At 48.5% G+C, this 26560-nt stretch overlaps 1 protein-coding gene across 3 annotated transcripts; it reads left to right on the top strand.

The window, feature by feature from the left end:
* The first annotated feature begins 870 nt into the window (after positions 1-870).
* On the top strand, positions 871-25671 carry EIF4B (eukaryotic translation initiation factor 4B). 3 transcript variants are annotated; one of them, XM_084610763.1, is made up of 16 exons: positions 920-952; positions 2423-2504; positions 12563-12706; positions 13513-13721; positions 16227-16343; positions 16548-16602; positions 17189-17329; positions 18509-18631; positions 19100-19279; positions 19459-19696; positions 20405-20514; positions 21073-21289; positions 21670-21734; positions 23487-23586; positions 24657-24729; positions 25125-25671. In XM_084610763.1, exons 2-16 carry the CDS (start codon positions 2453-2455, stop codon positions 25203-25205), a joined length of 1905 nt encoding a protein of 634 aa, XP_084466889.1. In that variant the 5' UTR covers positions 920-952; positions 2423-2452; the 3' UTR covers positions 25206-25671. The 3 variants fall into 3 exon arrangements, with proteins under 3 accessions (XP_084466890.1, XP_084466889.1, XP_084466888.1); XM_084610762.1 differs by having other exon boundaries at positions 21667-21734; XM_084610764.1 differs by lacking the exon at positions 2423-2504 and having other exon boundaries at positions 871-952; positions 21667-21734.
* Positions 25672-26560: the final 889 nt, after the last annotated feature.

Below are 26560 nucleotides of genomic sequence, written 5' to 3'. Positions count from 1 at the left end.
CCACTAACTGCCCCCTGAACTACCCCAACCCCACCAACTGCCCCCTGAGACATTCCCAACCCCACCAACTGCCCCCTGAGACATTCCCAACCCCACCAACTGCCCCCTGAACTACCCCAACCCCACCAACTGCCCCCTGAGACATTCCCAACCCCACCAACTGCCCCCTGAGACATTCCCAACCCCACCAACTGCCCCCTGAACTACCCCAACCCCACCAACTGCCCCCTGAGACATTCCCAACCCCACTAATTGCCCCCTGAACTACCCCAACACCACCAACTGCCCCCTGAACTACCCCAACCCCACCAACTGCCCCCTGAGACATTCCCAACCCCACTAACTGCCCCCTGAACTACCCCAACCCCACCAACTGCCCCCTGAGACATTCCCAACCCCACCAACTGCCCCCTGAGACATTCCCAACCCCACTAACTGCCCCCTGAGACATCCCCAACCCCACTAACTGCCCCCTGAACTATCCCAACCTCACTAACTGCCCCTCTGAACTGCCCCAACCCCACCAACTGCCCCCCCAAAACATTCCCAGCCCCCTCACGGCCCCCCACAGCCAACCAGAGACATCCCCAACGGGAGGGAGGGACCCCCCGCGGGAGCTGCCCTGGGGGTCTGCGGCTGGCCCTGACAGCCCCACAACTGTGGCAATTCCAGCTCCACATCTGGCGTCAGAAAATCGAGAGTGTGCGGCGATGATAAACGAAGAATCCCTTTCTCCCTCCCACCCTCGTTATTTTCGTGCCTTCGCCCGCCCGCTGCGCTACTCTTGGATTTTATCTGCATCGCCCGGAACCGCAGAATCAACCGCGCTCCCTCCCCCTTCCCTCTGGAGCCCCGCCCCTTCGGGAGGAGGGCTTTTGCCTCGCTATAGTCACGTGACGGCGCCATCCGGGTCCTTTGCCTTCTCTCCCTCTGCCCAACATGGCGGCTTCAGGTGAGTGGTGCTCGGCGGCCTCCGGGCCCTTGAGACCTGAGCCAGGCCCGGGTCCCTTCTCCGGGCCGAGGACTCTATCCGCTTCTTCACCCCGGCCCGATCCTCGCCCTCCCCGGCCCGAGCGAGGCGAATCGTGTCTGTCTTCTCCTCCACGCAGGGATCGCCCGCGTGCGCGCACCTCCCCTCCCCTCCCCTCAAGCCTCGCCGGCGTGCGCGCGCACCGTCCCCTTCCCCAGGCAGCCGGGGCGCGCGCGCCGCTGCTCGGAACGTTCCATCCTGGAACGTTCCGAGTCGCGGCGCGCGCCATCCTACCGTGAGGGGGGGCAGCTGGGGGAGGGGCGGCTCGCGCCGCCGGTGATTGACGGGGGAGCCAGATGGAACCTTCGGTCGCGTGATTGCGCAAGCGCAGGGATTGGCTGGCTGGGGGGGCGGGAGCGGACACGGAGAGAGAGGAAGAAGGAGACTGGGCGCCACCCACGTGGGTGCGCTGGTGACCGGGGGGGGCGTGGTGGAACAGCCGCTGGCTGCGGGCGGTGCCCAGCCCGGGTGCGTGCGCGGGCCCATCTCTCCTGGGAGAGGGCGGGGTGCAGGGCCCTGTCCGCGTGCACCCGCTGCCCCGCCCCCCCCCACCTCCGACAGACCAGGAGTTCCCCAGCACCACGTGGGGCGCCCCCTAGTTCCCGCAGTGCTGCATCATCTCCCCCAGAACGGGGGGGCAGGGTGCCCCGATTCTTCCCCCCACCCCAAAGCTAAGGGGTGTGGCCTGACCGCTCCACATAGAACCCCGTAGGGGGGTCTGCGGCCTGCCCCCAGGGCTGGGTATCGCTCCTGCCAGCCCGCCCCCCTGCCCTGACGGGGGTGTGAAGCTCCCGACGCACCCCAGGACCAGAGGGTGCAGTGTTCCCACGTGGTGTCTCTCTCACGGGAGGAAGGGACAGCCCAGCCTGCGCACTCACCACTGATCAGATCAACGCTAGTTTGCGTCTCTTATCTCTGTCCTCGGGGAGCTGGGTAGGCCCCTCTTCTGTGAGGTTGAGGCCCCCCCCCACTCCAACACATCTTTGCCCCATGCCATTTTGCCTGGGCCTGCTGCAACACCCTTCCTCTTGCTCTGTAGAGTTCTCCCTCCCACAAGTAGGATCTGCTGCTGTCCCAGCCCTCTTGCCTACCCTGTATCCTGGGTGGCAGGGATGCAGTGCCCCTTCTACTGAAGGAAATGGGGTTTGTGCCCTGCTCTGTACAACCCCTCTGTCCCTTCCAGGACTTGCTGTCTGCCTTGTATTTCTAATATGGTGTATAGGGCCAGGATGGAATCCAGGAGGGGTGGGAAATGGTACTGCAGCAGTTTCCTTCCCTTCAGAATAAAAGGTGAAAGATTTGGCTGTCCTGAAAGGAAAGGGCTTTCTCTGCTGTTGAGATTCATTTACTTCTCTGGATGATGTTGAACTTGAATTTCTATTACTGTCTTAGTCTGAAGAGTGACTTTTATATGCCTTTGAAATGCACCAGACTGCACCATTATCTGCAGGTATTATCCAAAATAAGCCGGAAGGTACGTACCCTTGAATCTCCTAGCAGGGCTCTTCTTCTTTCTAACTCCCTGAACCCAAGACCCCATGCTGAAGAGTTTAATCGCACACCCCTTATTGCAAGTTATCCCTTTGGAACATTCCTTCAACATTTGCTGTTAATTTAGAAAAGCTCTGTGGAGTTGAGGTCTGTTTGTTTTGGGGTGGGGGAAGCTCCATTATTTAAATATAGTCTTACCGTGTCTGGAGCAATGGGTCTCCCATTAATTTATGTGAAAGAGTGGCTTTACTCTGAACTCTTCCTGGCACCCAGCCAGTATTGCTCAATTAAGAACTGAGGGGTCTGTAGCTATTGAGTCAGGTTAACTTTGTTTTAGGGTTATACTGAGGTTCTGCAGTTAACTAGGCTGACTTCTGTCTCTTATCTCACTGGTTACACTTCTGATTACAGTAACAACAAAAGCCCTAGCTGTATGAGAGTCTACTGGTACTAATTCAGTCGGCTGTGTCCCATTCTGTTCCCTAGAGAAAAGGCAGCAGAAATCGTGTGTTTTGTTGCTTTTTTTTTTCCATAAGATGGTAAGTGCAGTGTTTGACATCTGCACTTACCATCTTAGGAAATGTCAAGGCATCAGTATAACTGTTCAGGCAGCTTTCTTCACTTAACTCACTTTTGCTCTAGAATGAGTAATATTTCATTTTTCTGAGTTAAGTACAAAACCAACTCCTTCCCACCCCCAATGAACAGCAATAACATGGCTCTCGCTGTATGACTGAAATGTCAGGGGGCATGGATCAGGACAGTTAAGCAAAACTGCAGCACTCTGAATTTGCAGATGCCATTTGGAGTTTCACCAGCAGAACTGTAAGGTCCCATATTTCATAGCAAGCTATTTGAGGCAGAAATACCTGCCTGCCTTTTCCCTAGGTGTTTGCACAAACATGTCTGTAGCTGACTAGAACCTGAGCCCATGATGTGCTTATGCATTTGTGCAGCCCAAAAAGCAAAATATTGCTTTGAGCTTAGGGGTAAGGGAAAATGATGAAACACACAAAATCGCTTAAGTCACTCATTTAGAGCTACATTAAATATAATACTTACAATATACTACTTCTGCCTTGAATTTTTATTTTCACAATTCCCTGGGATAACATTTTTAATGGGGTAAGTTAAATAAATAAATCACTAGCATGTTCAACATTGTATCAAAGGGTAAGCAAATAGGCTTTGTGCCTAGGCTGATCAGATTTCCCAACAGTTTTACAAAGCTGCATTAATAAAACATAGATCTCTGTACGAGTGCCAGTACATCTCTTAATAATGGTAATGTTTCAATAAGCTAAGTTTGAGTGGAGCAGTAGCGTATGCTTTTTGTTTGTATATAGCAGCTGGGAATTGGAATCGGAATTTACCAACAAGAAAAGGAGGACTTGTGGCACCTTAGAGACTAACCAGTTTATTTGAGCATAAGCTTTCGTGAGCTACAGCTCACTTCATCGGATGCATAAAGTGGAAAATACAGTGAGGAGATTTATATACACACAGACCATGAAAAAATACACATTGTAAGGAGAGTGATCACTTAAGATGAGCTATTACCAGCAGGAGAGTGGGGTGTGGGGAGAGAAAACCTATTGAAGTGATAATCAAGGTGGGCCATTTCCAGGAGTTAACAAGCACGTCTGAGGAACAGTTGGGGGGGGAATAAACAAGGGGAAATAGTTTTACTTAATATAATGACTCAACCACTCCCAGTCTCTATTAAAGCCTAAGTTAATTGTATCCAATTTGCAAATTAATTCCAATTCAGCAGTCTCTCGTTGGAGTCTGTTTTCAAAGTTTTTTTTTTTTTGAAGGATAGTCACTTTGAGATCAGAAATCGAGTGACCAGAGAGATTGAAGTGTTCTCCGACTGGTAATAGCTCATCTTAAGTGATCATTCTCCTTACAATGTGTATTTTTTCATGGTCTCTGTGTATATAAATCTCCTCACTGTATTTTCCACTCCATGCATCCGATGAAGTGAGCTGTAGCTCACGAAAGCTCATGCTCAAATAAATTGGTTAGTCTCTAAGGTGCCACAAGTACTCCTTTCCTTTTTGCGAATACAGACTAACACGGCTGCTACTCTGAAACCAAATTTACCAACAGTAGATGTTAAGAAAACTCTTGAAGGGCTTGGTGCTCCCAGCTATAACTGGTGCCTAGTTTGGAGATAGCTTCTGCTCATATCAGGGAGGAAGCTGATACTGGCCTTATTGGAAATCCACAACTGGCAAGAAAGGGCTTCTTTTGTCCAGGGGGCTTTCCCTGTATTGTTCTTCCTGAGCCATGTGAGGTTTTGATGGATTCGGTGATGCATAAGTAGCACTGCATTCAGCAACAGGAGTTGCTTCATACTGTTTTCCTGCCTGTGACTTGTCAGCCATTTGATGCAAATTGAGTAAACAGCCAGCCTGCAGGTTTTATGAATGCAGCGGCTGTTCTCCTTAGCAGTGCCTTTGCTGTCATTTAGCAACCAATCATTGACACCCAAGTAGACGTCCTTGTGGGCGGGAACCTACATGAAGCACCTTCAGCTACTTTCTTTCTGAGCAACACTTGCCTACAGCAGGAGGGCACTTACGCCTCATTTTCTGCAGTATGTTGCTGCTGCTGAGCTGCCAGTTCTTTTATCCTTGGCTGATGTCATAATTCTGTGAGTTTACCCCCGCAAGTTGAACTTTAACCATCCTAGAAGACTAACCCAGTTTTAATTCTGGGTCCTTGTAGACTCCAGTACTTTAACAATTGATAGTTCTTAAAGATTAGCTAGATTCCCCTATCATCCCCATTTGCAAGAGCTCTTGCAACCCCTGCTTTCCATGCTTAGCAATAGCATTCCCAGTGTATACAATAAAAACATCAGACTAGAGCATTTTGCAGGAAGGGGGGGAGGCACTTTGGAGTCTTTTCAATTTTTTCTGCTGCATCAAGAGGGTCACCTTAAATGTCATGGGCCCTTTACCCTGGGGGTTTTCTGGAAAACTCCAAAGCTGCACAGGTAGCAGCATGTGGGTTTTGTGTGACCACCTTTAAAATAACTACGTTTTGTAAACTGAGCGGCTGATACAGTGGCTATGAATTTCTAAAGCTCGCCCCAGGGTAGACATTTCTCATTTAGATCTAATTATCTATAGTGCTGTTTTAGTTGCTGATGAGGCCATGTTCTGCATAGTGTATGGAAGTCTGGTCGCTGAATTAGGTGTGTGATAGGAATTGAGAAGGTAGAGCAGAAGGCAACCTGAAAGAAAAGAGATGTTTGCAGTGAAGTAGGGGGATGCTGGCGATATCACTTGAGTGATGGGGGAGGGAAGAAGCAATAAACCTGTGCCTCTGTACTCAAATAATTCCAGTAAATTATACGGACTCTCCATTAATCACTTACTTCTGACAGATTTTGGGTATAGGGCATTATTCCTGAAACTGCTGCTCTAGGTAGAGTGCAAAGTGTGCTGGCCCTGTGGTCAAATATTAATCATTGCTGCTTTGTAAGAGGCCTAGCTGCAAGTCTTGTTCTCTTACTTTCATAGTCAGCATGGGCTCTGTGTAGATGCCTCTGACTCCTCTGGGTGACTCTAGGGTACATCTACACTGGAAATGCTACAGCAGTGAGGCTGCAATGCTGTAAAGCAGACCCTTAAATACAGCAGTGGAAAAACCCTATCCATTGCAGTAGTAAATCCTCCTCTCCGAGAGGAAGAATTCCTCCATCAACCTAGCGGTATCTACACTGCGACTGAGGCTGGCTTAATTACATCGCACAAGGAACGAAACTTTTCACAACCATGAGCAGTGTAGTTAAGCCAACCTAAGTTTGTCGTGTAGACCAGCCCTGAGTGCTGTTGAGGGGCTCTGGAAAAGGCAGTATGGTTTAGTGGATAGTGCACTGGACTGGGATTTTGGGCCCGAGTTTCGTTGCTGGCTGTGGCCTTGGGTAAGTAGCTTCCTCTCGCTCTGCCTCAGTTTCCTCACCTGTAAAATTTGGATAACGATACTGACTTCCTTTGTAAAGTGCTTTGAAATCTACTGATAAGAAAGCACAGGGTAAGATCTCTGCTAGGACAATAGTAACTGCAGGGCAGGCATCATGGGTGATGGAATAAAATAGGAACTAGCAAAATGGGATAGGAGACTCTACCATATATGTTTATCGCCCTGGCACCTCGAAATTCCTCCTGGCCATAGGAACTGAGTGTCTTAACTGGAGCTCACTGTTACTCCTTGGAACTCAACCTGCAAGGCTGGAGGATTTTTAAGGCTCCAAGCTGTTACTTTCCATTCCCATCTTGCTTGAGGTCAAACCTGCCTGTGCTTCAGGATTTTTTCCCCTCCTCCTCTCAGCCTAGCCATGAAGTCACAATGCTGAATCTGTGATTTCACAGTTGCTTCCATGGCAACAAAATGAGGTGGCTTAATAAAAAAAGGACCATGTGGCTTTGCTACAAGATTTAGACTCCAGGGTGGGCTGTGGGGGAGGAAAGTGAGAAGGACGAGCAGTTCAAGCAAATGCCATGTATCTTTGTTCAGGATCTGTCCAGTTACCATGCAGGCAGCAGAGGAAAGTAAGTAAACTTAATTGAAGTTGCTGCTTCTGAACCAATTTATTTCATATACTGAGCTGCCCGGTAGGGCATGGGAAGTGTCCTGTAGTCAAACTTACTTCCAGAGATTATATGCTGCTGTAAGCAATGTAGTCTTTTAATGTTGGGGGCAACCATGAGCAAGCCCCTGCTTGAGGAAGGGAAGAAACGTTGGGTGGTGCTGGACTCCCTCGGTATGCTGGTAGCGAAAGCTGGGCAGGTTGCAGAGAAATAGATTTCTTGGGAGCCGCTGGAGGAGAAATAGTCATGCAAAGGAATGACTTCCCAATAGAAAATATCAAGCAGTCTCCAACCCGGGGCAGAACAGAGGCTGGAGGAGGTAGGGAGGTGGGAGCAGAAAGAAGGGGAAGGAATAGAAACGCAGCAAGTACCCCTAAAGGTGTCCTTTGTGTAATGCTAAATGCAATAGTCTGCCCTTGATTTTCTGCAGAAGTCCCATTGATATCCCTGGGACCAGATGGCTCTAGCTTAGCGGTCTCATTTCCCCTCTCACCAATTTTATACCATTCTGGCTTCAATGGCGTTCCTTCCTATCATTTGTGTGGAGGAATAATCTGGCCCAGCTAATGAAAATACTTCGATGTGAGCCTGCCTGTGAAGACGGGCACAGTGGAATCCTCGGGGCCCAGGCTCCACAAGGCATGCAGAGGGGGCACTAAAGGCTGAAGATCAAAGCCAGAACATCCTCAAGGAGCTAGTGGAAGCCAAAAGAGAGAACAGACCTGCATCCCACAGTCCCAATACGTGTTCTGTATCATTCCATATTGCTAAGCTTATTAATGCTGAACACGTCCTCTGCCTAGTGTGTAGGTTTAAACCAACCTGTGATACGGAAACTCCATTTTAAAGACACTGAACACTGGTGATGGGTAAGCTTGCTCATATGACTTCTTTACCACCTCCATGAAAGCCATTGGTGATTTGGAAAGCTTTGCATTAGTGTAGGAAGTGCTACAAGTAATACCTGCTCTGACCAGCCTAAGGGGAATTCTAAAGAGCCTCCTAGGATGTGGCTAATCTTATCAAACAGTATTTCACTGGGTGATTCATTGACTGGGTGAATGAGAGAAGCCTGATGGTCTGGGCCCTGGAGTGCCCTGTTATGTGGCAGTAATCTTTGGAACCTGCCCATGTTCCGAGTCTGCATTCTTGTGCACAGTTGGCAGCATGGTGGATGGGAGACTGTGAAATTGGTTGCTGCCAGGTTATTGGCCTGTAGGAGCTAAAATATTGATATCTCTCTACTTATGATGTTAGCATTTCACTGCAGACTGGCAGGCTTTCCAAGCTTGTCTTTTTTGTTTGTTTGTTTTCCTCAGGTGGTTAAAGAGAAGCAGCTAAGTCTCCTTTGGAGGCCTGTGGTTACGTTGCTCTGACAGCCCATAGCAGAAAGTCTTCCAGGTTGTTTGCTGAAGCTTAAAATAAAGGGAAGGTTTCCAGGAACGTCAAAGTAGATTCGGAGCACTCAACAAAACTGCTGAGCAAAAAGAGTTGGCCTGTTCTGTGCCCCTCCCTGGGTGCTGATAGACGACATGGCTTAACATTTCTGTGGCAGTTCTGGGCAGTGACTTTTCTGTAGATATTAGAATCATAAAATCACAGAGTTGGAAGGGACCTCTGGAGGCCATTTAGTCCAACCCCCTGCCCAGAGCAGGACCAATCCCAACTAAATCATCCCAGCCAGGGCTTTGTCAAGCCTGACTTTAAAAACTTCTAAGGAAGGGGATTCCACCACCTCCCTAGGTAACGCGTTCCAGTGTTTCACCACCCTCCTAGTGAAAAAGTTTTTCCTAATATCCAACCTAAACCTCCCCCACTGCAACTTGAGACCATTACTTCTTGTCCTGTCATCTGCTATCACTGAGAATAGTCTAGATCCATCCTCTTTGGATTCACCTTTCAGGTAGTTAAAAGCAGCTATCAAATCCCCCCTCATTTCTTCTCTTCTGTAGACGAAACAGTCCCAGTTCCCTCAGCCTCTACACATAAGTCATGTGTTCCAGTCCCCTAATCATTTTTGTTGCCCTTGGCTGGACTCTCTCCAATTTCTCCACGTCCTTCTTGTAGTGTGGGGCCCAAAACTGGACACAGTACTCCAGATGAGGCCTCACCAATGTCGAATAGAGGGGAACGATCACATCCCTCAATCTGCTGGCAGTGCCCCTACTTATACATCCCAAAATGCCATTGGCCTTCTTCGCTACAAGGGCACACTGTTGACTCATATCCAGCTTCTCGTCCACTGTCACCCGTACGTCCTTCTCTGCAGAACTGCTGCCTAGCCATAAAGTCCCTAGTCTGTAGCGGTGCATTGGATTCTTCTGTCCTAAGTGCAGGACTCTGCTCTTGTCCTTATTGAACCTCATCAGATTTCTTTTGGCCCAATCCTCCAATTTGTCTAGGTCCCTCTATATCCTATCCCTACCCTCCAGCATATCTACCACTCCTCCCAGTTTAGTGTCATCCGCAAACTTGCTGAGGGTGCAATCCACACCATCTTCCAGATCATTAATGAAGATATTGAACAAAACCGGCCCAAGGACCGACCCTTGGGGCACTCCGCTAGATACCGGCTGCCAACTAGACATGGAGCTATTGATCACTACCCATTGAGCCCCACAATCTAGCCAACTTTCTACCCACCTTGTAGTGCATCATTCCAGCCCATACTTCTTTAACTTGCTGACAAGAATACTGTGGGAGACCATGTCAAAAGCTTTGCTAAAGCCGAGGAATAACACGTCCACTGCTTTCCCTTCATCCACAGAACCAGTTATCTCATCATAGAAGGCAATTAGATTAGTCAGGCATTATTCTTGGATGCCCAGAGAGTTTATGTTCTGTAAGGCACAGTGTCCCAAGTGTTGCAGCAGAGGGCTAAAATGGCAGGGTGAGACTTCTTGATATGCTACAATCTGGATTGAGACCAAAGGGGAATATGGGGATACAAAGTAAATCGGGTGTGCTGAAAGGTGGGGAATAGGGTTGGGTGACAGGGAAGGTATTATCGGATATTCAATGTACAGCCAGAGTCGATGTTACTCTTAGTGCCGGGGGCTATACAGCTACATGCTTGTAGCCAATTTGCAATCATAATACTGATCCTTATCCACCTGAAGAAGAAACATTTTATGTGCTGTTAGCAGTTCCCTGCTTGTACTGAAGAGAATGGTAGACAAGGGCTGGTTTACTGTCAGTTGCGGAACATATTTGAAAGCTAGTAAGATCTATTTTTCATAAAATGCATTTATTGAAAGGTACTAATTGTGACAATACAGAGATCAGTTCTTCATTCCCCTGCCAGAAAGTTGGTAAGAGATCTGTATGAAATGCAGCAAAGCTTCTACTGTAGTTTACTGTAGCAACCACTAAAGATAAGGGCATAAATTTATCAGTGGCTTTGGATGCTCAATTTGAGATATTTTGGAAGGGCCTGACTCTCAGAAGTGTCGAGCCATCTGTCCACTGAAAATTGAGCACCTGTAAAATGTCTCATTCGTTTCTGAAAACTCAAGCCAAGTTTACTAGAATTCCATCAGCTTCCCTGTTTTAAAATGTCCAGTTTCCATTAACTCTCTTCTGTGCTTGTTTTTGGCCTTATGGTGGCATTTTCAAAGTTTAAGGAAATTGCTTCCTAGTTTTAAGTTATAGGAAGGTGAAAGTCTTTTGTTTTGGTGTTTTGCCACCACAGAAAACCATATTGAGTTGTCTTGTACATACATAATTCACATGCTGCAGTTGAAAAGCTGCATCTTTCAAAGTGGGTTATTTTGTGAGTGTGTGTTTAGGGGACTAGTAAGGAATTATGTTCTTGCTTTGCACATGCATAGCACAAATATCCACTAAATGTGTGATGCTGTGCTGGTTACAGAATAACACAAACGTGATCTCAGTGTTACCACGGGGTGGGTTTGTGCTGTCATTTCATTATGCATGTGCAAGTACCTGGTTAGTTTGTTAGTCTTTTTTGTTAATCTAAACAAAATAGAAGTTGCCCAGGTGTACAATTAAAGTTAGTTTTAAAACACAAGAAGTGTAGCTGTCAGGCTTTCAGAATAGCTAATCTCCCTCATTGCATGTATAGAATACCAGACTTATTGCATATTTGAGTGCACTTAAACCTATCTAAGGAACTTTTCTTGCCATCGTCACTATAGTATCTGAGCATCTCAGTCTTAACTGCATTTCTCCTCACAACCCCTGTGCGAGGCAGAGCATTGCTGTTATCCTGTTTTACAGATGGCCTGAATCTCTGTGCTTCGGGTCCCATGTCAGCACTGCAAGCTATGCCACTGTAGCACAGACATGTTCTACATCAACGGAGAGGGTTTTTCTGTCGATGTACTACTGCCTCTTGGAAAAATTGTTTAGCAAGGTCAATGGAAGAATTCTCCAGTTGACCTAGCCATATTTACACTGACATTTTTCACAGCCCTGAGTGATGTAGCTAGGTTGATCTAATTTTTAAGTGTAGATCAGACCTCAGTAACTTGTCACGTGAAGCCTGTAGCAGATCAGGGAATTGGTTAGTGCTGACCACTGGACCATCCTTCCTCTGTAAAATAGACCATGAAAGGGTTCAAATGGGATACAGTCCAGTCGCTCTCGTAGTTCAGGTGACCTGCATGCTTCTGTCACAGTAGCGTTTCAGCCACCTTGTTGGCAATAGTATATTCTTCACTTAGAAGCCAGGAACTTCCAGCACAAGTAGAATGAGTGGGGCTGTAGGCTTTTCATGGGAGGGTCCCAGAGGCTTTCAAATAATTGTCCATTGTAAGTAGAGGTGGTGGGTGCTTTGCCCAATGGGCCATGATCCTTGTGGGGCAGCTGTGAGTGGCGCTGTAATTCAGGTAGCTAAGGAATGCTCTGCGACAAAGGAATGGAAATAGAGAGGTCCATCTGAACTAACAAGGGCTAGGAAAAAAGTGGGGAAGGTTCAAAGTGAGATTTTTAATTTAAATCCAGTCCATCAGAAGGGCCCTGAAGAAAACAGCAAAACAAGTCTGCCCCATTCCCACTGACTATAGGCCTGAATCCTTAGGCCACAAGCCACAGCCAGAGATTCTAAGTGCTAGTGAGAATTCCTCTGGTGTGGGTTCATAGAGATGCCAATTAAAATAGCAGGAGTCAAATGCACAACAAAAGTTATGGTGGAGACCCATGAATAAAAAGTCTTTCAACTCCATAGACTACCCTGGCAGTCTAATGCTATATAACAAATGGATGGCCTTTGTTCTCCCAGTCTGTGGGAATGGTGGGGTGTGGTTTTGTGTTGGTGAGATTTGGCCTAGAGGAAATATGTATCGTCCTGAGCACGTAGGGTACTTGCCTCCATAGGCATTGTGATGGGCAGTAACTCCTCCATTCCCTGTTGACTTTAATGGAATTAATTGTGCCCAGATGTTACTCATGTCTGTCCCCTTCTCCCCTTTAACAGCTAAGAAGAAGAACAAGAAGGGGAAAACCCTTACTCTGACGGACTTTCTGGCAGAGGATGGTGGCAGCGGTGGTGGCGGTGGAACCACCTTTATTCCAAAACCAGTCAGCTGGGCCGATGAGACAGACGACCTGGAAGGAGATGGTACGTTCGTTCCCAAGTTTCCATACTATTAGCATTCTGTCTCTAGGTACTGTCCCTGAATAGCTTGTGTGTCAGTGAAACCTACTGATGTTAAGACATCTTGAAGCTAAAAGATTACAGGAAAAGTGCCTTTATTTTTTTTTAGCTTGTTCATGATGCACTTGAAAGCACTTTGGTCAATTTCACGGTCATGTTCTGTATATAGTTTCCCTGCATTTGTGAGAGTCTTATACATCAACGGGGAAAGAACGAACATTTTCAGTACTTGTAACACCTAACTCCTTTGAGAGACCAACTGAGTTCTCTGCTTTATCTGAGGCTTGGTCTGGGGTTCGCAGCAGAGATGTCCTGATTCAGGGATTCCGTCCAAGTTGCTCATTCCCTGACTCTGCCCCTTAGTGGCTGTACTCGGAGCTCACTGAAAACTTTTCTGTCTGCTGTATTTGACCATTTTGTCTCCATTATATCACCGGCTTGGTCTCTTGGGTTTTTTTTTTTGTTCGTCCAATTTTGTTCATTCCCTGGATCTCATGTTTTTGTGCAGCGTTTGTGCTATGATCTGTTGGGGGGGGGGGGGGAAGTGCCCTAAAGTACAGGGCACAGCTGAATCTAATTGTGGGATTGTTTATAATATTGCTGAACATTTTTCTTGACCATCTTTAATGCCTTTATTTTACAGCTGAAGGGGCTGCAAGTAAATTCAAACATTAATCCCAATGAGGAGGGGATCTGAGAGGCATCAACTTCTGTAAAGGCTAGGGGACTTGCTCAGTGTGTCTTGACCATGTGCAAAATTTCTCTTCTAGTTTCCACCACTTGGCATAGTAATGATGATGATATGTACCGAGCCGCACCAATTGACCGGTCCATCCTGCCCACTGCACCTCGGGCTGCTCGGGAACCCAATATAGACAGAAGCCGTCTCCCAAAGTCGCCCCCGTACACTGCCTTTCTGGGAAACTTGCCCTATGATGTGTCAGAAGAGTCCATCAAGGACTTCTTCAGAGGACTCAACGTGAGTATCTGTTATGCATAATTTTAAGTTTGTTGTGACACATATAGCAGGGAATGTGAAATATTTCTTGATGTGCCATTGGGTGTTGAACTGAACGTTGCCCATGTGGTGATGAGCTCCGCTGCTCACAGCAGATTATGATCAAAATGACATTGCTTGCCTTTCTTGTCCATTTCAACTTGCATCTAGAACTCATTTGTTCTACCTACTGATGCAGCATCCCCTCCTTCTTGGAAGTAATAGCTTGCCTATAACAGTACAACAGGGGATCCATCACAGTGTCCTAGCCATTGTAATAGACTTCATAGCACTTGCTGCATATAGCAGCCTAGGGCTGTGCCAAAGACAGAGAATACTTAGCATGCAGTGAAGAAGCCATTTCTCATCTCATATGCTCTTAAATTCCACATATCTGAAAAATGGGAAGAATAAGTGAGAGATGAGGTCTAGTAAGTTGCTAAGAGTGGATGGAGGCTTAATCTGTGGCAAAGCTGGGAGTAGAACCCAGGAGTTCCAGGCCCAGTTCTGCCACTGTCTTCCTGGGCAGTCTTTGCTGAGCTCCAGTGTCACCATCTAGAGAGGCCGCGCTGGCTTTAGGTGGATGGCAATGGTGAATGTCCCTCTGAGAGGTGACTGATGTACTGTATTGGGCTTTGTCTACTCTACCACTTTTGTCGGTGAAACGTGCCGGTTGACATAAGTTCAGTTGGCAAAAGTGATGATGTGGACAGCTCTGTGTCAGGAGAGGCTCTCCTGCCAACATAGCCAGTGCCGCTTGTTGGGGGTGGGTTGTTTATGCCAGCAGGAGAGCTCTCTCCTGCCGGCAAAGAGTGTCTACACAGAAGACCATACAGCGGCACAGCTATAGTGGTACAGGTGTGCCTCTGTAAGGTCCGTAGTATAGACATAGCCTTACGTAACCAGTTGGTGAACTCATTGGTATCTTCAGAGTGAGGGACTGCCTTGTTAATTTCCTGCCAACCAGTCTCCATGGCATTCTGTTGCTTATAATCATCCAATACTTGCCCCATCCTCTACTTACACTGTAGGTGCATTAGGAAGTGACTAGGTACTTTTGGAGGTGGTGGTCCGTGCTTCCGAAAGACAACACTGAGCTGCCCTGGCTGGCTAGCTGATGTTTTACTTCTAGCAGCAAAAACCTCTTGTTCAGGTGGAGTCAAACTGAGCAAATTTGATAAGGAAATATTAATTGGGGGGGGGTGCGCGTAATAAATATGGGATGTCAGTTTAATGACCATCACTAGAATTTTCCCTTCCTCACTTGCTGAGCTGCAGCTTTGCCCATATCATTCACTCTTAACCACTGTCCAGCTGCTTCTGTAATTCTTTATCAAGCCAATAGCTTGTCACATGTGGCTTATCTGAACACAATTTGAGCTCCTTGTTTGAGTATAACCTCCAGAAACCACTGTGGTGATATGCTGTGGCTTTGAGCTGTGTGCTGCGCTTCTCTAAGCAGGAAGCGCAACTGGGAGCAAGTGGAAATCATTAGTGTGATAGAATTTTTAGTTTAGCCTTTGAAGTGACATTTAATACTTTAAGCAAACTATACTGTAAGAGTGATATTAGTTTTAAGTTCTGCATCCCAAACCTAATCGTAAGCATTGTGTTAGCTGCCCTTCCTGGCAGTGGGGTGTTGTCTGTAGTTGTGCAGCTGGGAATAAAACTGCTGTTCCTGTTTTCCATAATCTAGCTTGAAGGGTCTTTCCATTGAAGCAGGTCAGAAATTGGCCTTACATGAGGAGTTTATCGAGTAATATTAAGTAAGCTGTGGAAATGGGTGGGGTTCATAGGGCGCTTTCATTGCAGGGTGGGGAGAGTGCATATATCATGTGCCAAGATCCTTTTGCAAATTGTGTAAGTGTGAAGCGTTCTGACCTGTACTGCCAGTTCCAGTTCCAGTCCAATCCTGACCAGTGCCCTCTAACAGCTCCTCTTTGACCTATGCGAAATGGGGAGGAAGGGGCAGCAGTTGGCTCTGCTGTTGGTAGTTGTCAGCAGAGGTTAAAGAGTGAGAGACTCACAGACTTTGTTTTTACCAGGAATATATGAAGGAAGCTTGCTCTGCCAGTGCCTGTGTTTTCCCTGTTCTGTGGATAAAGACCTTCAGTCTCCAGGGGTGAAAGTCGGGCACTGTTTACCAGTGCCAAATTCTTCATTCCAAAGTACTATCTGGGTTCTCGGACAATAGCACTTTAAACAGGAACCAGGTCCATGAGTTTCTGATATACTAATCCTCTTATTTGCCTGCAAGCGAACTATGCTGTCTGGCTTGCTTAATTCAAATAAATCTTATTTGAGTCACATGACTTTGGGAAACTCAACATCTCCTGTTTGGAGACCACATGCCTTCTCCAATGGATTTGATCTGCCAGATGAATGTGTAGTTAAACCCAGTCCTATTGAGTCTTCCTCTGCATTGCTTATCAAGGGATCCTGACCCTTCTAATGAGAATCTTCCTTTCTGTTCCCAATTGACTGCAGATAAGTGCTGTGCGTTTGCCCCGGGAACCTACTAACCCAGAAAGGTTGAAAGGTTTTGGTTATGCCGAGTTTGAAGACCTGGACTCCTTGCTCCGGGCTCTGAGCCTCAATGAAGAGGTGAGTTGAAACCTGCAAAGAAATGGGGTCAAAGCAATTCCCAAAACTCTTGCTTCCAGACCCCAGGTGGCTTCACGGGGTGTTCTGGGGCCCAGTTAACAGACACTGTGCCTCAAAGTGTTCTAAGATCTCCCTAGAACAAACTGTCTAGAATCCCCACATCCTCAGGCTGAAAGGCTAATGAATTTGGTGTTGTGTGTTCAGTCTCTAGGGAACAGAAGGATACGAGTGGATGTTGCTGATCAAGCTCAGGATAAAGGTGAGAACTGCCTGAAATAGATAGCAATTTTCTTCTCTGATCAGATAAACTGAATGCTGACAAATTAGGTACCACACTGCAAGGCAACTGTCCTCATGACTGAATCTGCCTTAGCACTGGAGCTCCTGAAGAGCTGGTGACTGGCTGGCAGCCTTCTCTCCCTCTGACCTAAATAGTTCAAAGGCAGCGTATAAGTCCTCCTTGTCTATGCGTTCTGTTCTCACTTGCTGCAGGGCCAAGGCTTCTGCACATCTGCACGCCTTGCCAAAGGGGTAGCTGGAATGTTCAGTGGCTGTTGGGTACCCATCAGCAACACTAGGGCAGCCCTCTGCCCCACCGCCCATGTACTGTCCTTGAATCTGGCTAGGCCTGTCATCCTTCTAAAGCATCAGTCAGAGGTTCTTGTTTCCATTGGTGTATTAACTGCAAGACAACATGCCGAACTGCAGAGATGCTGTATCTGTCTCAGTACATTTCAAATCCATGGATTTCCCCTTCAGTGCTCAGCCCTTGGGCATTTGCACCAGCCCTTAAAGACTTGACCTTCCAAGCCTGACTCTGCTGTCTTGTTCCCTCCCTCCTGCAGACAGGGACGATCGCTCCTTCGGCAGAGATCGTGATCGCAACCGGGACTCGGAGAGATTCGAGACTGACTGGAGGGCTCGTCCTGCTACTGATAGCTTTGATGATTACCCTCCACGCAGGAGCGAGGATAGCTTTGGAGACCGTGAGTTGGCTGAGAGCCCTCCCTCTATGCCCATCATAGTATCTAGTCATTAAACATTACCTGTGAAATGTTAGTTCCACGCCTCCTCTTGGGTTTCTTCTGGGATCTACTGGGGTGGATCTGCAGATCCCCAAATTTGAGGAGCCAGATCCTGCGTATCCCTCATACTCCAGCAATATCCTTCCTTTTTGGATGGTGTCTCCTGGGAAACGACATCACCGTGGTATCCTAGCATGCTTATTTTCAGCTCTGCACATGGTGACCAGTTGAGTTACTGGGTGGAGAGTCTGTAGCCTCAGGTATTTGACTGGGACCAGGAGATCTGAGGTCTGCTCCCCGCTCTCTGCAACAGGTTCGTGTTATGACCTCAGGCAAGTTCATCTTGGTGCCTCCGTTTCCCATCTGCAGAACGAGTAATAATGCTTTGCTGCAATACAGGGGTGTTGAGGGTAATGTACGTGACGTTTCAGTACCGTAGTGACAAGTGCCATCAACAGTCTGATGAAATATGTAATTCAACAAGTGATCAAAGGTGGGAGGAATGAACTGAATCATGTAGAGTCTTTGCCAACTGAGCTCCTTGGTACAGTGTGTCAATTTAGTGCATCTACACTACAAAATTAAGTCAACATACAGCCACCGCAGTAGTTCAGTTTGATTTTTAATGTCTGCACTATGCTCCTTCTGTCAGCAGTGCACGTTCTCACCAGGCGCACTTTCACTGATTTAACTGACATTGTGGGGCACTGACAGCTGGAGCCCTGCCCCTCTGAGGCTGACAGCTGGAGCCCTGCTGCACCCTCTCCACATCCCCTTACCAGGAGGCAACCACAGCTCAAGCTCTCCTCTCCCCAACCCCCTCAGTTCCTCATCAGCTGTCAGCCCTGGGCTTGGACTCCGGCTGTCAGCCCCGTGAGGCAATAGATGATGTAAGCCTCACATTATCTACATGGACACCTCACTGACCCAACTGCATTGGCTTAAGCGTTACACCACTCGCAGACGTGGAATTAAATTGGTGTGGTGGGCGACTTACATCGGCAGGAGCCTGATTATGTCAATGTAAACTGCCTTTCATCAACCTAACTCTGTAGTGTAGACTAAGCCACAGTGTTTTGGGAATAGTGCATAGTCACCCAATACTGCCTGCCTTGTACTGTAACCTTTCTTTCTCTTTAGGATATCGGGACCGCGATCGTTACAACGATTCGGACCGGTATCGCGATGGCCCTCGCAGGGATATGGATCGCTTTGGGGGCAGAGATCGTTATGATGACCGTAGTAGAGACTACGATAGAGGAGGTAGTATGGCTTCAGAGGCTTTCGTATGATCTGATGGATCAGGGTATCAAACTGCACGTCAATTGGAGTCTGTTTCTGTCCAGAGCTTGCACTAACCATTGACAAACCACTTCAATTGTGCAGCCCCCAGGTCTATTGTTGTTCCCCATTCTAGAAGTGGGGCATGGAAGGCAGACCACTCATAGTATGCCTTTGAGTTGCAGTCCACTTACTCCTGTGTGTGGCAGATGGTGTGCATAGACCTGCCCTGGTACTTACATTTCATAGTGCCTCCTGATTGAGCAGATCAAGCTGCAGCCAACCCAACCTCTCTGGAACAGGTCACCGTTGCCCCTTTCTTGCCTTCCTGTATAAGGAATGTTGCCTAAACCCAGAGGGGCCTCCCTCTCCTGCACTTAGCCATCCTCTGGTGTAATGCTCCATTGCTCAGGAGTAACCTGTGCTGCTTTCCCTCTCCTCCTCTTGTAGGCTACGATTCCAGGGTGGGCAGTGGCCGGAGAGCCTTTGGCACTGGGTACCGTCGGGACGATGACTTCAGAGGGGGAGGTGACCGTTACGAAGATCGATATGAAAGGAGGGACGACAGGGTGGACAGGTGGAGCTCCCGGGATGACTACGCCCGGGATGACATTCGTCGCGATGATAGAGGTAAAGGCTCTGCTCGTTCTCGGGGGGTGGGCTCAACAGCTGGAAGGAAGCTGAGCTTGGAGGGTTGGTAGCCAGTGCAACCAGTGCACCTCCTCTCCTCCCTGCGTGTTCCTGGGGTCCTGTTCTGAGAGATCACATGACGTTTGCCCTCAAGTTGCTGTCCACTTCATCCAATGTAGGTCCCACTCAGAGGCCAAAACTGAACCTGAAACCGCGCAGCGCCCCCAAGGAGGAAGACTCCTCGGTGGCCCCTGCCACTCAGTCCAGCCGCGCAGCCTCGATCTTCGGGGGTGCCAAGCCTGTGGACACGGCCGCAAGGGAGCGTGAAGTGGAAGAGCGGCTACAGAAGGAGCAGGAGAAGCTGCAGCGTCAACTGGAGGATGATAAACCAAGGCTAGAAAGGCGGCCCCGAGAGAGGTAGGTGGCGGGAGGGGGCTGGAACGCCCTTGGGAGCAGCTCTCTACATGAGCTGCCTGACTGCAAGTGGTGGTTCTGTGGTGTGCACGCTGGTGTCCCCGCTCCCCACATCCTTCTTCTAAATTGTGCATACAAGGGTGCTGAGGCTTAGCACGCCTGCAAAGCTGTGCACCCCTCTCATGAAGGGTGCTGGAGATGTGACCGCTACCCTCTGTAATATTGCACCGTCTGGTTGTTTGCATCCTTTGGAATAATGTTGTCAAAGGCTGAACGTTCGTTAGAATTCCAGGCAGCTCCGTAAACCTAAAAGAAGTGGCTGGCCTTAGTATGGGCTCCTGGTAGGTCCTATTCACCAGGGCAGCTGTACATTCCTGACTTACATTGTCAGAAGACGCTGGGCTTGATTCTCTCCTGGATGATTTCTGAAGAGAGGCAGCCTTGTCCAGTGGGTAGGGCCTGGGCCTGGGAGTTGAGATGCGAGTTCTCGTGTCACCTTGGGCAAATCTTTTAATCTCTGTGCTTCATGTTGCCCATCTGTCAAAGCAGCAGGGTAGTGGTGATAGCCCTCCTTTGCTGTCCCTTTTGAGATCAGCAGATGGGAAGCACCAAGCACTTGTACTGCTTTGCCCACTCTCTCCTCCAGCCCCGCACCCAGTTCTTACTGGATATTACGGTTTGATCAGACTTTCTTCCCCCTTTCTATTATAGGCACCCCAGCTGGCGTAGTGAAGAGAACCAGGAGCGATCACGGACAGGGAGCGAGTCCTCGCAGACTGGGAGCACAGGCCCGTCCGTGGGAACTGGCCCAACGGGAAGAAGTAAGTCGGGGACGAGATGAGTCGGCCTGGACCAAGCCTGCCATTGTCCACTCTTGTTTCCCAAGTTGGCTGCTTAGCCCTGCTTCTGTTGAAAGCCCCGTCACATGTGTAGGCTGCGTGTGGGGAAGGATCTCTAGTACGACTCAGTGGATGGTTGCATGGGACCAAGAACGTCAGTGATGCTCAAACGCTTGTTCACCAGACTCCTTTGGTGCAGCCTCCACCATCAACGTACCCTCATCCTGTCCCACAACAGAACAGGTGCTATGTGAGGCCTAGCTTCCTGGCTGCTGTAGCGATTAGGTTTTAGTGGTCCCTTGCTACATGAGAGCCACTCGTCAGGTTACTCGTGGGCAATGTTAGGTCAAACCTGCTGGCCTCAGGCAGGCAAGAGCCCTAAAGTGATAGTTAAGGGGCCATCAAGGTCGATGGCCCAGGCTACTCCAATTGGAATAATTGGGGACCTGTCCAGACCTCCTCCCTTGAGCTAGATACATTTTGGGGGAAGTCTTGCCTTCCCACGTTCCTTGTGTTCACTGCCATCTCCTGTCCTTACAGCCACCCGAAGGAGGGAGAGTGAGAAGTCCTTGGAAAATGAAACCTTCAGCAAAGAGGATGATGCTCCATCTCCAACCTCCAAGACCCCCAAGGAAGAGAAGCTCCCTCTGAAAGTGATGCCAGCACCACCGCCGAAGGAGAACGCTTGGGTTAAACGCAGCAGCAACCCCCCTGCCCGCTCCCTGAGCTCTGACACGGAGCAGCACTCTCCCACAAGGTGAGTGTCTGTACCGAGCGCCTGCTCAGGGTCTGATCTGTCATCCCTAGATACATGAAAGGAACTTTGGTTACAGAAGGGAGGCTAAAACTCTAGTGGAGATGAGCGGCTGCTCTGTTCTCCACTGAAACAATGGTGAATGCAGCATGCACCTTGTAGAGCTTAGCTTCAGGCAGTGGCCTCAGGTTTGAGTCTGGTTTGGGGGCTTCTGGTTGGTTCTTGTATGACCCACATGTGGCTGCTGAAATCTTAGACCCAAGGCTGAGCTTCATCAAGAAGCAAATAGCTCTCAAAGTCAGCAGTATCCCAAGCACCTGTCAGAGGATGCAGCGTCCCTGATGTTCACATGTTTTCATTTTGTTTTTTTTTCTTCCTAGCAGCAGCCAGGCAGCACCAGCCCAGCTGTCGGAGGATAGAGCACCACCTAAGAGTGCTTCCAGGAAAGGTACGGTCGGGGCTTGTTTCCACTTGTAGGGCAAGAAGGGTCGAGAATCACTCTGCCTTGTGCAGGTGGACTAATCCTGCTGCTCCCTGGTTTGATGCCCTGAGTTACATGGCATTAGCACTGTGGAGTTAAGGAGTGGTTCCAGGTTTGGGAATTGTTGTTCGTATGGCTTATTAATCTCAGCAGGCTGAAGGGGTAAACAACTCTAGTCAAGTTCTGGTGACCTTAAGTTGTTCCTCTGCTGGACATAGAGGGCAGCAGTCTCCTCTCTGTATTGATGGGAGCAGAAATGGACAGTTCCTTCAGACTAAATTCAAACACTCATCTTTGTCCGCATAGATGTCTGACCAGCCGCAAAGGGAAAACTACCTCCCTCCCGGATAGACTGCCGTGGGGCTGCAAGTGTAACCCCTCATAAGTCTGCATTTCTGTTGGAGTTTCTGTGATTGGGGAAACCTCACTTCCCGTGCAGTTGTCACTGCAAAGCCTCCTGCCTCAATGCTGGCTTAACTGGTTTTGGGGGTGGATTAACCTGAAGAGTGCTGAATTAACAACCCAGAAGAAGAGAGATTCAAGTCCTCTGCCTGCCATAGAGACAGTAATAGTGCTGTTGGCCATGGCCTGTTGAGGAGACTTGTTGGAAAACGGCACGTTTTGGAGCAAGCATAAGGAGGCCTTAGTCTGAAGGAGCATGTGGGAGATGGTTCAGGAAGCATCTCCCAAGTAATGTAATTGACCTCAGATCCTCTTGGGTAGGGCCCTACCAAATTCACAGCCACGGAAAACATGTCCCAGACCGTGAAATTTGGTCTTGTATGCTTTTACCCTATACTCTACAGATTTTGTGGGAGAGACCAATGTTTCTCAAATTATGGTCCAGGCCCTAAAGGTTATTTTAGGAGGGTCATGGTATTGCCACCCTTCTGTGCTGCCTTCAGAGCTGGGCAGCCAGAGAGTGGCCGTTGTTGGCCAGGCGCTCTGCTCTGAAGGCAGCACCGCCAGCAGCTGTGCAGAAGGAAGGGTGGCAATCCCATACCACACCATCCTTCCTTCTGCGCTGCTGCTGCTGGCGGCGGCTCTGCCTTCAGAGCTGGGCTCCCAGCTATCAGCATCATGAAATTTGCGACACTTAAAATCCTGTGACACTGAAATTGACTAAACTGGACCATGAATTTGATATTGCCCTTTGATATCGGGGAAGGGGTACTCAAAGCTGCCTTTGGGATCCCTAAGTTCTAGAAAGAGGATTTCATAAAAGGGAGAAGCAAGTCATGGATGAACCCACAACATGGAGACTGCTTAAGTAACAGAGTCACAGAAGACAGGCGAAACAAAAGGGGAAGCAGGAAGGCAAGGAAAAACTAGAAGAGTGAAATGCCAAAGGGGCCAGTTGAACTGAATAGGTATCCCTCAGAACATGGACATCCAGCCCTTGTGGAGCCAATAGGGAGGAGCCCGTAACAGGCAAGCTGGAACTTAGGAAGGCCCAGATGGATTTTGGGCCTTGACTGTAAGCTGTTTGGGGTAGTGTTTGTGCCATGTGTATCACAGGCTGTCTAAGGGCTTACTGAAAACGCACGACAGAACTTTTCAGTGTGCAGGAGTAGGGTCCACCTGATATCTCGTGCACGGCAGGCTAGTACGCTCCAGCTTGCTGTACTAGAGCTGTTCAGATACACAGGCCTGAAGTGGTTGGTTGAGATTTTGCTATGTTAGTGAGAGGGAACGTTTCATCAGCCCTTTTTTCTTCAGGAGATGAGAACAAACCAGATGAGGGGAAGGAGAGCTTTCCAAAAGCTCGAGGTGGCCCAGGAGACGGAGGCAGCAGAGATCATTGGCAAGATTCAGATAGGTACGTCTGTCTGTCTTGGGATGTCTCATCTTCCCCTTCTCCTCCCACCAGGCCTATTTCAACCACCGTTTCAGATTTGAGCAACATCCCAGTGTCATGCATCAGCCCCTTCTGACCTAACCAGCAACAGGTGTGGAGTGTCTGACCTTCTGCAGCGATGGGGCAGGTCTTAAGTAGCCGCAGACTTCTATGTACTGAGCTGTTACTGCCTCGTTGGTAATGCTGAAGCTTCCATGCTAGGAGCCGGCTTTGCCTGGTTCAGTATCCACTGCCAACCGAAGCACAAAGCACTCGTTGGTGTAATGGTCTCATGACTCCTCATTCTCCAGTTGGGTATCAGAACAACTAGGCATGAGGCAGGGATGGTCTGTTACAATAGACTGTGACAGGTATTTTAAAAACAATGCACCACCTGAGCTGACCTCGGTTTTAGTTCTCACTAACTTCAGGATGCTTATTTTGGGCCTTTACTAAGATCCAGGCCTTCAGGTCTCCCCCTGCATTCCCTAGACACCTTGCCAAGGTCTCCCCCCATTGCCCTGCCCCTAATGATGCTGCTACCACCAAGGCCAGTTACCCCTCTCTTCTTATTTAAGTCCCTAGGTTTTTGCTAGAGCTTTTATGCAGGTGGCTTTTATGTGTAAGGTCTGACGTCAGAGAGCTGAGCAGGTTACTAGCCATGCCCTTGGGGACGAGCCAGGACTCCCTCCTTCGTCCACCCACCGAGCTCCTAAATCTAGCAGTAGTCAGTAAAATAGCTACATAGCCTCCCTCGCCACCAGAAGTAGGCATGTGCAGACTTAATTAAAGGATCTATAAAGCCAGTGTCCCTCCTTAACTGGAGGATGCATGTTGTGTCCAGTCAGCGCTGGTCTGAGAACCAGGCTGTGTAAAACACCAATGGCTAGCCTGCACGTTCGATGTGAAATTGGCCATTTTCTCTTCTCCTTGATTAGCACCCCTTTCAAATCCAGTGGGCACAGCTGTAGCCTGGTAGCAGCACACTGACTCCATTGGCAGCTCCTCCAGCTGAATGAATTTTTGTTCAACTGAAACTCTGACTCTTGCAGGAAAGAAAGCAAGAACGATCATGACTCGCAATCTGCATCTGAGCCAAAGAAACCCGAAGAGAATACAGCCTCTGTAAGCATTTAATCTACTAGCTGCTGCTTGAAGCACAGCGGCGTGTGGGGAGAGGAGGGCTGGACTGAGACTTCAGAAACCTCAGTTCAATTCCTAGCTGTTCTGTGGACTTCCTGAGTGCCATCTACTTCTCCAGTTCTCTGTTTCCCCCTATACTTCTCATCTGGGAAGATAAAATTCATTGTTTGGGAAGTACTCAGATACTGTGGTGAGGGGTGTGGGGAAAAAATACCTTGATTAAAAACCACAGTGAAAACCCTTTGGTAGGTAGTGGGAGCTGCGTGTGATTCTCCTATGAAATGCTGTATCCAGGCTCTTGAACTCTCGATCACAGAGGCTGCAGAGTCACTGACCCGGTGTTTCATTCCCCGTTTAACCTGCTGTATTTCTTGCAGAAGTTCAGCTATGTTAGCAAGTACGCTGCTCTGTCAGTGGATGGTGAAGATGAAGTGGAGGAAGACAATTACACTGATTAAAGTCTCCAGACCCTGTGCTGTCTCCTAGCCGATCACCACCCAGGAACATAGGAAAAGCAAACCAAACCAGATGAGACAGAAATAAAATGTAAAACTCAACATCTCCTGGAGACCTTTCTTAAACTTTTTTTAAAAACAAAAGGAAACCATTTCTCTTGCATGCTGCTGCAGCCTTTAAAGTATTGAACTAACTGGAGAATCTCTGCAAAGTGTAGCGAGAGAGAGAAGTGCACGTTTTAAAAGGAAAAGGGCGACTCAGCATGGTTTCCAGTGTGACTTGATCATAGGCCCCGTCACTTAGAGTGGACGTTTAACATGTTAGCCAGCCAGGTGTCTTGGAGAAGCCGGAGCAAATTGGGCAGTAGGACAGTTAATTAAGGAAGAACTGGCTTTTCTCCCTCATCTTGCTAGCCTAAATGGATGAATTCTGTGATGTTACCTTAATAAATGATCACTTTGAAGGTTAGGGTATCTAGTCCATGAGGTTATTCTAGCTTTCTTCCTTAAGCGGCCAGCTCTTCCTTTCCAAAATCCAGTGCAATACAAAGCATTACCCATTGCACTAGGGAAGGAGAAAACGGTCTTGCTGTCCCAACGGTGGAGAATGGGATGAGACTTTGAGGTAGAGAGGGGGTGTTGAACTGTACCAGTCTCTAAAATGTGCTTCGAATCCGGACTCTCATCTCTGAAAGTGACGCACCAGGTCAGGCCAATTGATCCAGGAAAGAGCAGGCAGGCTGTCCAGTGAACAGCCCCCTGGGGAGTGGAGAGCCTCAGACAGCAGTCAATTGGGAAAGTGCTAAGCATGCTAACAAGGTAGTGAAAGTCCTCCCTTTTGGAGGCACAAACGCTCAACTCCCCTCCTCCGAGCCCTGCTGGGATGGACAAACCTTTCAGGATCTGACATCTTCCCATGGGTTGGTATCTCTCTCTTGGAATCTCTTCTCCTTAGCCACCTTCTACCCACTTCTTTAATCACCTGGTGTCACCCCCTTCGCGCACATTTTAAATAGCACCCCCCCTCCTTGAGTGAGAGCTCCCTCTTCCAGCTGGGCATGTACAGCTATCGAGATGCACAGGAGGGCAGACTAGATGGCCTCAAGGCTGTCTCTGGGTGCAGGGAGCAGGCTGCACGTCTGTGCCTCTAGAACATGTTCCTGCCCCCTCTGCATCTGCTTGTCCAACTCACTCCCTCCACTTGGACAAGCAGGCAGACAGCATTGGTGGCATAGGCCCTTGTACAGGGAATGCCTGCCTCAATCTTCCATTGAGGAGAGATTCTCCAGTCCCTAAATATTCACTGGCCTAAAACTGGCAAGGTATTAAAAGTAAAATTCTAAATTTTTAGCCGTTTT

The sequence above is a fragment of the Lepidochelys olivacea genome (genome assembly GCF_965140295.1).
Source record: "Lepidochelys olivacea isolate rLepOli2 genome assembly, chromosome: 20".
Lineage (NCBI taxonomy): Eukaryota > Metazoa > Chordata > Testudines > Cheloniidae > Lepidochelys > Lepidochelys olivacea.
This window is presented reverse-complemented; position numbering and strand designations above follow the sequence as displayed.